Raw genomic sequence first — 13,381 nt, forward strand, 5'->3', positions numbered from 1 at the left:
GGGTTCAATTGCCCTTGTTTAACTGTTTACATAAATTAGTAAATTCAAATTTGATATGAATTTTTAGAATCTGTATCAATAGCTAAGTAATTGACAAACACATATCGGCTGATCAAACACATCACTCCTGCTGAGTGGGTGCATATGGCTTGGGTCCTTATTTCAGAATAACTCCAAGTTTCTAAGACAGGGCAGTTGGAGTCATATGAGAAACACTGCTCTGAACTAAAGAGAGTAAGAGATTCTTTATTCTAAACCAAGGATGACTGACAATATGTTGTTAGCTCTTCCTGGTAGAAAAACACTAATGCCTACTCAACCAGGTTAGAGACCATGTAGACCATTTTACTAAAGTCAATCTGGTGACACACGTGAGTTTAGGGAGCTTCTTATATACTCAGAGGCAATGATACGACAGGGTTGGGTGACATAACAGGGAAAAGAAAAGTACCTACACCACAACCCAGATCTCAGATTCAGGGCGCTCAAAGGACCAAGTTACAACATGATAACCATTTCAGGAAACATTTATAGTTCCAGAGAAAAGAAACCCATCAGTCAAAGCCAAATTCAAACACACTGATTAAACACACTGGTGGTGAGGGCACAGTGGTCGACTCTGTGGATTCATATGAGTTGGAGAAGGTTTGAATTGTTAGCACACACTAATGGAGTTTGTATTCAGAATGAATCATCTGATGTCTTTTAAGGGCTAAACAAGAGTAAACTTTTAGCATTTTTCTCCAGTATGGACTGTCATGTGTCGACTAAGGCTACAACCCTTAACAAAGGCTTTGCCACATTTCCCACACTTGTGTGGCTTGACTCTAGAGTGAATTTTTTCATGTCTTCTAAGGTATTTAGATGAGCAGAAAGACTTGCCACACTCTTCACACTTGTAGAATTTCTCTCTACTATGAACTATCTTATGTCTCTTAAGAGACGAGTGATAACGAAAGGTTTTGCGACATTTGTCACAACCGTGGGGTTTCTCTCCAGTATGAATTGTTTGATGTTCCTGAAGGCTTGCAGAACAGGAAAACCTTCTGTAACATTTTTCACACTTGTAGGAATTGTCTTCAGAGTGAATCTTTTGATGTCTCCTAAGCCACGATGGTAAGCAAAAGCCCATGGCGCACTCTTCACACTTGTAGGGCTTCTCTCCAGAATGAACTGTCTTGTGTATTTTAAGAGCTGAGTAATAACGAAAGGCTTTATGACATTCTTTACACTGGTAGGGTTTCTCTCCAGTATGAACTACCTTGTGTGCTCTAAGGCCAGAGTAAAAACGAAAGGCTTTATGACATTCTTCACACTTGTGTGGTTTCCTTACTGTATGAATTTGATGTTCCTGCAGGTGTGGAGAACAGGATAATGTTTTTCCACATTCTTCATTGTTGTAGGGATTTTCTGCACAGTGAATTCTTTGATGTTGCTTAAGGAATGAGGGATCACAAAAGGATTCTCCACATTCTTCACATTTGTGGGGTTTTTCTCCAGAATGACTTCTTAGATGTTGCTTCAGCATTGAAGGATAGTAAAACATTCTGCCACATTCTTCACACTTGTAGGTCTTTTCATCAGTATGATTTTTCTCGTGTATAAACAGTGATGAGCTAGAGCTAAAGGCCTTGTGACATTCTTTACATTCATAGGGTTTTTCTCCAGTATGAAGTCTCTGGTGTATAGAAAGTGTCCTACGAGAACTGAGGTGTTTGCCACATTCTTCACACTTGTAGGGTTTCTCTCCAGAATGAATTCTTTCATGTTTCTTCAGCACTGAAAGATAATAAAATGATCTACCACATTGTTTACACCTGTAGGTTTTTTCATCAGTATGATTTTTTGCATGTGTACAAAGTGATGAGCGAGTGCTAAAGGCCTTGTGACATTCTTTACATTCATAGGGTTTTTCTCCAGTATGAAGTTTCTGGTGTATGGAAAGTGTTCTACGAGAACTGAGGTGCTTTCCACATTCTTCACACTTGTAGGGTTTCTTCCCTGCATTAATTCCTTTGTGCTGAACAAGGAGTGATTTATAATCAATGGCCGTCATGTGATAATTATGATCAATGAGTATTGTTCCTATTAAGCCAAAGTTGAGATATGAAAAGTTAAGCAATATTCTTTATATTTATAAAGCTATCCTTTTTTTCTTTTTTAAAATTTTCTTTTATGTATTTATTACAATTTATAATTTAATACAGGTATAATTTATAATTTCTTATTTATTTATTTATTACAATTTATTCACTATGTATCACTATTACAGGCCCTACCCTCATCTCCTCCCAGTTCCACCCACCATACTTCTTCTCCCCCTATGTCCTTTCCCTAGTCCCCTGATAGGGGAGGTCCTCCTCCCCTTTGATCTGTCACCAGCCTATCAGGTCTCATCACAATTGTCTGCAATATCTTCCTCTGTGGCCTGGCAAGGCTGTACAACCCAGGGGGAAGTGATCACAGAGACAGCCACTGAGTTCATATGAGAGACATCCCCTGCTCTCCTTGCTAGTAAACCAACTGGGAAACTGAGCAGCCAATGCGCTTCCTTTGAACAGGGGATCTAGGTATAAGGTTAATCTTTCAAAATGGAGACATCTACCCTTACATAAGGAAGCATCAATGAGAAACTAGTATATATTTCAACACCAAAATTCACCGAGCATAATTCACAAGATACAGTAGGTGGAAACAATCTATCTTTCTGTTGAAGTAAGAGCACAATCAAATACAACATAGAAGTAATGGCATTATTCATAGCTAAATAGCCAAGGAAGTTGAAAGGGCATTTTACTAGATAAACCCATCAGGCAATACAGATATTATTTGGCCTTACAGGTATGAAGTTATATAGCAAAGCATAGAAAATAAAGATAATTGTGATTGTGTGAGATTGGACAAACATCAGAAGTGTTTTATCCATTCAACAAAGTATATAGGATATGTGAAAGAAATGACTATAGGTAATGCACACTTATATATAACAACGCAGAATACCAAATTGGAAAGTAAAGCAAATCTTGAATCCACGAAATTCTGAAAGCTTATTGATGAGCTGCTAATCATTCTCTAGTTTTAACCTTCACATATCCATAAAGGGCACACATTTTAAAGCCTTAGTACCAAGTATGTGATAGGAAAAACATTTTAGAAAATTTTCATCATTCACAAAGAACTTTTGGGATGACTTTCATTAACATGAGTGTAAGTGATATGGAAAAAAAAAGCCTGTGAAGTTACTTTCTTACAATGATTTCATACCTAGGTCTGTAGACAAGTGTACAAACTTGCAGATGCACATGAACAGTAGAAAGTCTGTTACAGAACTGTCCAAAGGGACTCCATTTAGGCTGAGTTTTACCCAACTCCTCAGGTTAACCAGTAGTGCTGAGAAAACACTGTCATGCAGCCTCACATGCAGGTTTCAAAGATCTACTGTTTGAATTGTTTGAATCGATGGAATTTAAATGTTTGAATATTTAGGCCCCTGGCCTGCCTCTGGTATGAGCAATTGTGGGTTTGGCTTGATAAACCCAATGCAATAAGAGCCAGAGGTCCCGAAATGACCAATGTATTTTCTGACACCAAGACCCAACCTACTCCTCCTTGTAGTCCAAGAAGGTAGGTGGAGATGTTTTTCTTATGAACAGAGTATAAAGTGAAAAAATGACTGACAGGAACTCTTTCCCTAACTTGCCTTTTTTCCCCTTTCTGTGAAAGGATTTCTCCTTGAAGCGTTGGCTGTCCTGGACTTGCTTTGTAGACCAGGATGGCCTCAAACTCACATTGATCTGCCTGCCTTTACCTCCCGAGTACTAGGATTACAGGCATGCACCACTGCCCCTGGCTCTCCTTCTAACAGTAAAGATGTTGACTGTAGAAGAAATGCATGACAGTTTTCAATTAATTCCATGCCTTATGTCATTTCTATGGATGCTGAATGAATAACTGAATAATCTATTCAATGTATGCTGTCTCAGCTATTGTTCTGTGTCTTAGGTTTTATACCTTTTTCTGACCCTCACCATGAAACAGGGAGTCAGGCCACTATTTGAGCTCAAGTTGGAATTGAGGTGACTGGAAGCTGTGGGTTGCTCTGTCCTGCCTGTGTGCAATGAGGGGTACCAACCTTCTTTCTGAGGTTGTATTACTGATTCTCAGAAACTCCATGTCTATTCCACTTCAACTCACACATGCCCAGCACTAAGCTCCCCATTATGGTCTTGTCAGGAACCTAAACCTAGTCAACACCCAGCCACATCCCCCAAGGGTACTCAGGTGGGTGGAAGTTGAGCTACGGAATTTCACTCATGGAACCATGCACAATAAGGTCCATGTAGGGGACAGACCTTCTCTACTGCAGAACACAAGGAAGCTGTGGGAACAAAACACAAGGTCACTGTTTTCTCAGCAGGACCAGGGCCTGCAGAGTAGGCAGGAGCAGAAACCCAGACATCTCAAGGACACGACTCAAGCTCAGTGTGGACAAGAGGTTGCATCCAGTTTTTCTGTCTTGAAGTCCCTAAGCTACACTGCTTGTGTAGGAGAATGGAGATAAAAGCCATGTTGGATCCTCTATACTGGGTCTGCAAGGTTGCTTCCTCTGAGATAGGACTTTTTCTGTGTTTTGGGGACTCCTTTGCCCTGTGGCTAATGTCAGCCCTTGTTTCTGTTCCACTACCCTCAGGTACTCTTAATTTCATTTCTAGAACTTTCTGCTGTCTTTGGATGTCTAGTTGTTGTGGTTTTCTGTTTAAACGTCTCTAAGCGACAGGTATTTGTGTACTTAAAGATTAGATGTTGATCCACAACAGAGCCAATATGTCGCTGCCTCACAGAATCAGTATATTATCCTAAACATTGGTATCTATGAGAGAGAAAATACATGTTGAGCTTCTCAGGGTATCTGCCCACACCTGAAGACACAGAAACCAGTTCTGGATATGGTAGTGACAGAGTTCAGTCTTATAGAAAAACAAATGCCTTTTCAATATGGATAACATGTTTATAAATCACATGCTGTTTTAGCTCACTGAAAAGCTCACCTGGAGATAAGATATGCCCCACCCACTTCAAAACAAAGCATATCTGTCACAGAGTTTCTTCCAAAGCCCCTGTCCTGGGTCAGGATTGCTCCTTGACTGTGTGACAGGCAGAGGCAGATCAACAAGACAGCCCAGGAAACTCAGTAAGCAAGGGTAAAACTCAGCCTAAATGGAGTTCCTTTGGACAGTTCTGTAACAGACTTTGCACTGTGTTTGTGCATCTGAAAGTTTGTACACTTTCTACAGAACTAGGTATGAAATCATTGTAAGAAAGTAACTTTACAGGTTTTTTTCATATCACTTACACTCATGTTAATGAAAGTCATCCCAAAAGTTCTTTGTGAATGATGAAAATTTTCTAAAATGTTTTCCTATCACGTACTTGGTACTAAGGCTTTAAAATATTTGTCTTTGTGGATATGTAAAGATGAAAACTAGACAATGATTAGCAGCTCATCAATAAGCTTTCAGAATTAGGCTTATTAAAAATCTCAACCGGCTTCTGTATCATTTATTTTTACTATAGTGTGTTAAATAATAACTGGTGCATTTAATAATCATATGGATCAATATTAAATACTCCTTCTGAGATACCTCACTCAGAATGATCTTTTCTAGATCCCACCATCTGCCTGCAAATTTCATGATTTCCTCGTTTTTGATGGCTGAGTAGTATTCCATTGTATAAAAGTACGACAATTTCTGTATCCATTCCTCCACTGATGGACATCTGGGTTGTTTCCAGGTCTGGTTATTATAAATAAACCTGCTACAAACATGGCTGAGCAAATATCCTTGTTGTGTACTTGAGCAAATTTTGGGTATATGCCTAGGAGTGGAATACCTGGGTCTTGAGGAAGAACTATGCCTAATTGTCTGAGAATGCACCACATTGATTTCCAAAGTGGGTGTACAAGTTTGCATTCCCACCGGCAATGGAGGAGGGTTTCCCTTTCTCCACAGCCTCTCCAGCCTCTCCAGCACGTGTTGTCATTTGAGTTTTTTTATTTTATCCATTTTGATGGTATATACTCACTTATATAGACCTATAAGACATGATAAACAAAATGAAATCTATACACCTAAAGAGGATAAATAAGGAAGAAAACCCAGGGAAAAATGATCAATCCTCACTTAGAAACACAAATGGGATGGGCATTGGACGTAGGAGAAAACAAGTAACAGGACAGGAGCCTACCTAGCTAGAGGTAGAAACACTGTACCTAGCAGTGTCTCAAAGCAGGTACTAAATAACACTCATAATCATCCTTCAGCAGAGTGCAGGGAATCTTATGAAAGAAGGGGGAGTTAGTATGATGTAGAGAGGATAGGAGCTCCACAAGTACCAAATATATCTGGGCATAGAGGTCTTTTCTGAGACTAATACTCCACCAAGGACCATGTATGGATATAACTTAGAATCTCTGCTCGGATGTAGCCCATGATAGCTCAGTAACCAATTCCTTCCCTAGAAAGGGGAACAGGGACTATTCCTGACATGAACTCAATGGCAGGCTCTGTGAGCTCCCCACCCACCAAGGGAAGAGCAGTCCTGCTAAGCCACAGAGGAGGACTTTGCATGCAGTCAGGAAGATACTTGATAAAACAGAGTCAGATGAAAGGGGAAGAGGTCCTACCCAATCAGTGGACTTGGAAAGGGTCAGGGAGGAAATGAGGGAGAGGGATACAGCTAGGATACAAAGTTAATAAAATGTTACTAATAATAAAAAATTAAAAAAAAATTAAATACTACTAATCTTCTACAACATATATAATCTGTAGGCTAGCCACAATCACTACACATGACTGGACTCTGAAACAAAACAGTTTACTATCTCTGATGTATCTGGGAATGATGGCTCTATAAATAAAATTTTCTGATTTGTTTAATGATTCATGACTGTACATGTAGGTGAATACCAGTCCTTATACACAATAAAAATATTTTCCTAAAAAATACTAAATAGAGCATTACAACTCAGTAAAAGGCCTAAACTTATTAACTGGTATGAAACAGAGGCACACACAATTGCTGGTTTGAGGGGGATCCATGGATAATTAACAACTAAGGGATTTAAAGATCTCTGATCCTTGTAGCTTAAGTCTCTCGACATGGCCCTCATAATCAACTGGGGATAAAACTTCATTGAAAAAACAAAAACAGCGTCTGTTAAGTTAGTGTACCTACTGGCCCAATATAATACCTTATAGAGTAAGTCAGTGCTTTGACTCTTCCCTAAGATCAGTGGGGAAGGAACTGCCCAAAGTGACTCCATTTTGTCTAGCTTTCATCCAACTGCTCTCAACCCCTAGTTGTTCTAATCAGCAGAGCTGAAACTGCTGAGCCTTCTGCCCTGCCTGCCTGCCTGTGTGACGGAACTGTGGGTTTGGATTTATAAACCAGTCATCCTCACCTAGGTGTAGAGATCTTTCTGGCATGAGCCTGCTCTCAACCCCTGCCTAAATGACTCTCAGTCTGACCAGCACTGAGTCTTAGATTACAATGGAAACTGAACAAAAAGGAAAACCTTGAAGTCACTGGAAATACAAGCACAACTCACTGTTAGGGAAAGCCTCAGAGACTCAAAGCACCATAAATGCTTGAGAGATGTGCTTCTCTGACAGCAAAGACCAGAAGGCGAGAACTCAAGAATTATTCCCATATTGTGTTTCCAGGCACATGGGAAAGCCTGCACCTCAACTCTGCTCCTGACCTCTCATTTCAACAGACCTGAATGCACAGGGGCTGCTCTTTGTCTCTTCACACCCGTCAGCCCTTGACTTTGCTCCAGAAATGTCACCAGATGTGGCTTAGAGCCAGCAAGACCTGTTTGTAGAAAAAGGGAACAAGATTGTTAAGTGTTCTTATACTAGGAATTGACATGACCCTTCCAGTACAGCATGCATAAGGAAAGAGACGATGCATTAATGACTGCAGACAATTAGTTCCTTAAATGGTTTCTGACAGGTATACTATAATACATGAAGAATGTACAATGTACAGATTCTGAGTTTCATTTCAAGGGAAAAACATTAAAACTGAATTGTCAATCACTTTAATTAACAAGTGTGCTCCATGCCTCATGCCATTAAATTTCTAATAATGAAGGATGTACACTTAAAACACAGACAGGTGAAACACACAAAGAGAAAAACAATGATATTGCGCTTAGCTACGGAACAACCTGCCTCATTTATTTAAAAGGACATAAAACTCACCACTGAAACACAAATACTCCCACAAGATATTGCACAAAGTGGGGAAGCTACATGTGGATGGTGAGATACAAATTCACTATAGATGCAATCCTCACCCAGGAACACAAGGTTGCTGTAATTCTCCAACATCACATCCCTGTACAAATTCCACTGAGCAGGCTCCAGGCATTCTTTCTCTTCTGGGGAGAAATCAATGGCCACATCCCAGAAGGACAGCATTTCCTGAAATAAAGACCAATGAATGCAATATAACTTTAATTAAACCATTAATACTCATATAAATACCAAGATGCACTGGGCTGGATACTTCTCCTGTCAACGTGGCACTAGCTAGGGTCATTTGAGAAGAGAGAAGCATAACTGAGAAAAAGTCTCCTGGAGACTGTCCTGTAGGGAAACCTAGGGCATTTTCTTAATTGGTGACTGATGTGAGGTAGCACAGCACACATTGGTGGTGCTCACCCAAGGCCGGTGGTTCTACATGTATAGAAACGCACAAGAATGTATATTAGTGCCATATGCTTGCACTGTCGATATACAAACATACATACATATATACACACACCTTCACTGCTCACAGGAGAAAGTCATGGTATGGAAGAAGGAATTTCTCAACACTTAATATGCACAATCATGAAAGTGAAATGAGATGAAAACACAGATTCTGATGCAGTGGCTGTGGTTGCAGTCTGAGTTTCTGAATTTGTACAGAGCTCAGAAGTGATGCAAATGACAGTGACAAGAAACCTGAGATGGGGCAGGCAAAGGGAAGAACAATACAGAAAGAACTTGGAAAAATAAAGATGTGAACACGATAAAAAAAAAAATCACCAAGTAGAGGACTAACTCCACCGTTTGAGAATTCAAACAGACATCACACTGATCTTTAGTCATTTTCCCTTTCCAGGTACTGACAGGTATTGACTGACGTGTTTGTGCTATCGCTAAAGCATGGTTTGTGCATAGAACACCTGTGTTATCAGTGTGCCAGGGCTAAGAATTATATTTGCTGATGCTACCATTTGCTCATTTCAAAATTTTCTAATTTTAACAATTTACATTTATCATACCTTATTGAAGAAAGTCCCAGGACGACCTATGAGAATGGTCCATGTTATTTTGCCTTTTATTACTACATGAAAATTACCAGCAATTTAAGTATTATTGAGGTATTTTGTAACAATTTCATGGGTAAGCTCCGGATTGTCTTTCTCAGTTGTGGTACGCTTATCTCCTCAAACACTATGTTCCGAAGGGGAGGAGAAAAAGAGGGGAAATAAGAGCTGGAGCCATGAAGAGAGGACCAGGAAACATCAGGAGAAATGAACTGTGCCTAGGATGTGATTAAAAATTTTGATCTGCCTTTCCAATTTGTGATTCCATTGCAGTACTCTGGGGCTTGAGTGAGCCCTCCCCTCCTGAAGAATTGAAAACCTCAATACTTGTCACCCAGGATTGGAAGGAAGTGTTTTCTGAAGGTTTATAGCACACACCGACCAGGCCTACAGTTGAGTCTTTCATTCTAGGAAGCAGAGGACAATTTTTGTCAGGATCTGCTGCAGAATTAAATGAAAGTCCTCGTTTGTCTGCAGCTCATCAGACCACTCAATAAAACAAAGGGATTAGGACCATCTGGAAACAGAAACCAGTAAATGAAAGAGACGTCAGGAGCTGAGGAGTCCCAATTCCATGTTCCTGCCATCACAGCATCACCTTCCTCATCATGATTAACTACATCTCTTCAAACCTTGAACCAAAACAAAACCTCCCTTGAGTTGCCTTTGTCATGTACTGTGACACAGAGATGGTGAAGGCACTAGAAGAATGAAATTTAAACTATACTTCTTTCCATCTTGTGGTCAAGCACAAAACAACACCATGTCCCACGCTTCTGAAATGCACACTACATACTGCTTACACACACCTAGCCCTCGGGACACAGGATTGTGAACACACGCTGCGCTCTTATCACATTGCTCTTGGGGACCTGCTGCTCTGTATGATCCCAGCCACAGACTCATGATGATGCAGGCTGAGGAGAATTACAACTCTTTGCATTTATCAATGACATCATAAGACTTATCTATTTCTTCGTGAAACAATTTCCAAGTTCACCCATATTGTCACAACTGACAAGACTAGTTTGTTTTTCTGAAAAACTGTACAGTGAAAGTATAATTATATCATTTCCCCTCACTCCTCATTCCAAACTTCTGTCATGTCAGTCAACACTCCCATCTCAAAGGCATGGTTTTCCTCTAATTATTACTGTTACAAATGTGTGTATAGACATACACTATATAAATATGAACAGCTGATTCTGTTCAGGGTTGTCTGTGCATGTGTTTGCAAGACTGACCCCTTTGCACTGGAGGAGTAGTGAGTGGGTTTCTCCTCAGGGCAGAAAATTCCCCCATTCTCAGCAGGTCTTAGGTACATTCCACCTAAGAATGAGGCCGCATGGGAGTCCCATCTACGAATATCATGGATATTAATGGTGTCACTGTTCAGGCAGTCCTCTGTCAGGTTATCGCTTCTCTACCTTGGAAACATGCAAAGCACCTTCCGGTACTATGACATTCGTCCTGAGGTAGGAGGCTTCCAGGTCAGAGTCAGGTGATTGTGACTGAAGTGTGTGGTGTTCTCAGCACTAGGAGGAGGGTGGATCCATGCTCACAAGGGTTTGGTTCAACATCTCTAGTAGAATGACCACCAAAAATGTCTTGTAACAAAGAGCAGATTTAAGCAGCAATGAGACGACAAACACATCTTCAAATCAGAGAGCATGGAGAAACTTGGTGAATAAAACACCATTTAATTGCTCAAGAGATAAGCACCTACACTGTGTTCACAGCATCTTTGTAGCTAGTAGAACACTTTTTGGCTTTTACAAGTGGGGGAAAATAAACAAAACAAAACACATGAAAAAAACCACAAAAAACAAAGATTCAACTCTTATATTATTTGTTTTAACTATGAGAACTCCAAGAGAACAGAAAATTGATTACCATGGAGAATGGTAACAGCCCAGAGCAGAGTGAAGATGGAAAAATGTCACCAAGTTTTGGTCTCTCAGAAAGCTAGAGGAGGTTTCCACTGGAGAACTAACTGCAAGGCTCACTCCCTATTAGTGACAGCACAAAGGGACACTGTTCTATACGGAAAAGTAGCTGCTGTCCTGAGGCCGATCTCCTGTGGATGGCGGGTAGAAGACCTTGAACAGGATAACTTCAGAAGGAATTTTACTATTGATGCCATTAATACAATTAATGGCAAAATCCAGGAGGCATTAGAGAATTGCAAAATTCACTTTCTATGGGGAAGAAATACAAATAATGTCTGACTGAAGGCAGGAATACTGTCACTCATTAAAAATTACTACTATTCTCATAATAGTTGGGAGGTGGATATACTACTCCAAATTGCCTAGAGGCTGGTCCCAAAAGCAAGCCTAGAGCAAGAGAATGGACAGAGGAGATGTATTAAGAACTCTTGCGGCTCCTGTCAGTGTCCCTCAGACATACCTTTTCAGAGAGGTCATACAAAAGTCAAGACTAACAGGACATCGGAGGAAAGTAAAAGAAGATGCAATGAGAGAAGGGGATTCCTGGTCAGGTTCAACACCAGTGACCCTCCATTCAAAACCAGCCTGTCTACACACTATACAACATAGTGCTTGAAACACACAAAACACACAACACATATCACACATCACGGAGAAGCAAGTACAAGATCTTTGTCCCAGGGCTTTCCTCACACAACAGTGGCATGAAACGATCATTGATTTTTGTATAAAGCCACCACGTTTTGAAACACTATGACTCAGAGAGTGGAAGTCGAACCATGAAAAAAGCATGAAAGACCAAATGTAATGTCCTTTTTGGAAAACATGGATTATATAGTCAGGATTATAATTTCAAACTAAATATCGAATGCTTTGCTCTATACATTAGATGTCTAGATGAATTTGTGGATTTTAAAGAGTCCATGTATTTCCTGAGTCTTAAAGCACCAGTAAGTGGAGAACATCCAATAAAGAGTGGGGACCTGCACTCTGATCCAGACGAATTATCTGTATATAGATCCTGGAAGGAAGAGAACAAGTGAATGCAGATTTTAAGAGAATTGTCAGGGCAACCAGACACCTTCCAACTCAAAATATGTCAATGATAATGTTGCTGCATTTAATAATGACTGTGGAGGACACAAGGATAGACACTTTTACAAGAGAAAATGAAAATGTAATGTCTGTGCTGCTCACGTTGACTCCTTGCACACACGTTTGACTCCTGTTCAAGTCTTTTGTAATTCTCTCCATGGGCCTGGGATATACTCACATACATCAGCAGGAACTCAATATCATCACACAGCACACCTCCTCTCCAGAGTTCAAGGCTTGACATGGCTAACAGAGCAAGGCTCATGCATGAGATGTAAAGAGAAGTAACTGCTTCCCTCATATGAAAATACAAAGAAAGAAGCTGGGAGCAAAGAGCACCACACATCGAGGGGAAGTGGACACACACCTGTGCAAGAGGAAGGAATCCCACACTAGCAGTTTGCTTTACTGGGTGGAGATGGCAGTACCATGTGAGGGACAGTGGGGGAAGTGGTTTTGTCCTGGCTAAGTGTAAGAAGCATCTACTCACAGCTGAACCTCCGGTGCAGGGGACAGGGAAGGCATCCCAGCTGCAGCTGCAGAAAGGACCCAGGAAAGTGAACCACAGTGCCCTGCAACAGTCAAGAACTGCAGAAAGGGAATGAAGAAATAATGGAGTGTCAGTGTAGCTGTGGAAGGAGCAAAGTGGAAGATTCGGTGAACACCAGAAGAAAACGTCAGGAGGTCATGACAATAATAATACAGATTAGTATCTGACAGTAGTGAATTCGCTTCAAATAGGAGGAATATTCAAGCAAGAATAGAAAATTTTTCCTCACACAGTAAATGCAAACAAATAATCTATTCAGCAGAATTCAAGAGTAAGTTAGTGAAAAAGTTAAAATTACATGTGGAATGAGTCAACACAAGTTAAGCACACATAGGTCTTAAGTCAGCAAAGCGCTGAACGTATGGATTTGTCATGGTGCTCACTGTGAGACATGAAATAGCCCAC

General features: G+C 40.4%; 1 protein-coding gene across 1 annotated transcript in view; it reads right to left on the reverse strand.

Annotated features, from left to right (window-relative positions):
* Nucleotides 1-226: 226 nt before the first annotated feature.
* LOC132652861 (zinc finger protein 91-like) overlaps nucleotides 227-13,381 on the reverse strand; it is a 30,671-nt gene continuing 17,516 nt past the window's right edge. Inside the window, exons 4-7 of the mRNA XM_060378794.1 lie at nucleotides 12,917-13,014; nucleotides 8,363-8,489; nucleotides 7,780-7,875; nucleotides 227-2,085 (exon numbers count right to left, since the gene is read on the reverse strand). Coding sequence (XP_060234777.1) covers nucleotides 731-2,085; nucleotides 7,780-7,875; nucleotides 8,363-8,489; nucleotides 12,917-13,014 — 1,676 coding nt within the window. The 3' untranslated portion in view covers nucleotides 227-730. The remainder of the gene's footprint in view (nucleotides 2,086-7,779; nucleotides 7,876-8,362; nucleotides 8,490-12,916; nucleotides 13,015-13,381) is intronic.

This window comes from Meriones unguiculatus, chromosome 3, assembly GCF_030254825.1.
Source record: "Meriones unguiculatus strain TT.TT164.6M chromosome 3, Bangor_MerUng_6.1, whole genome shotgun sequence".
In the NCBI taxonomy this organism is placed as follows: Eukaryota; Metazoa; Chordata; class Mammalia; order Rodentia; family Muridae; genus Meriones; species Meriones unguiculatus.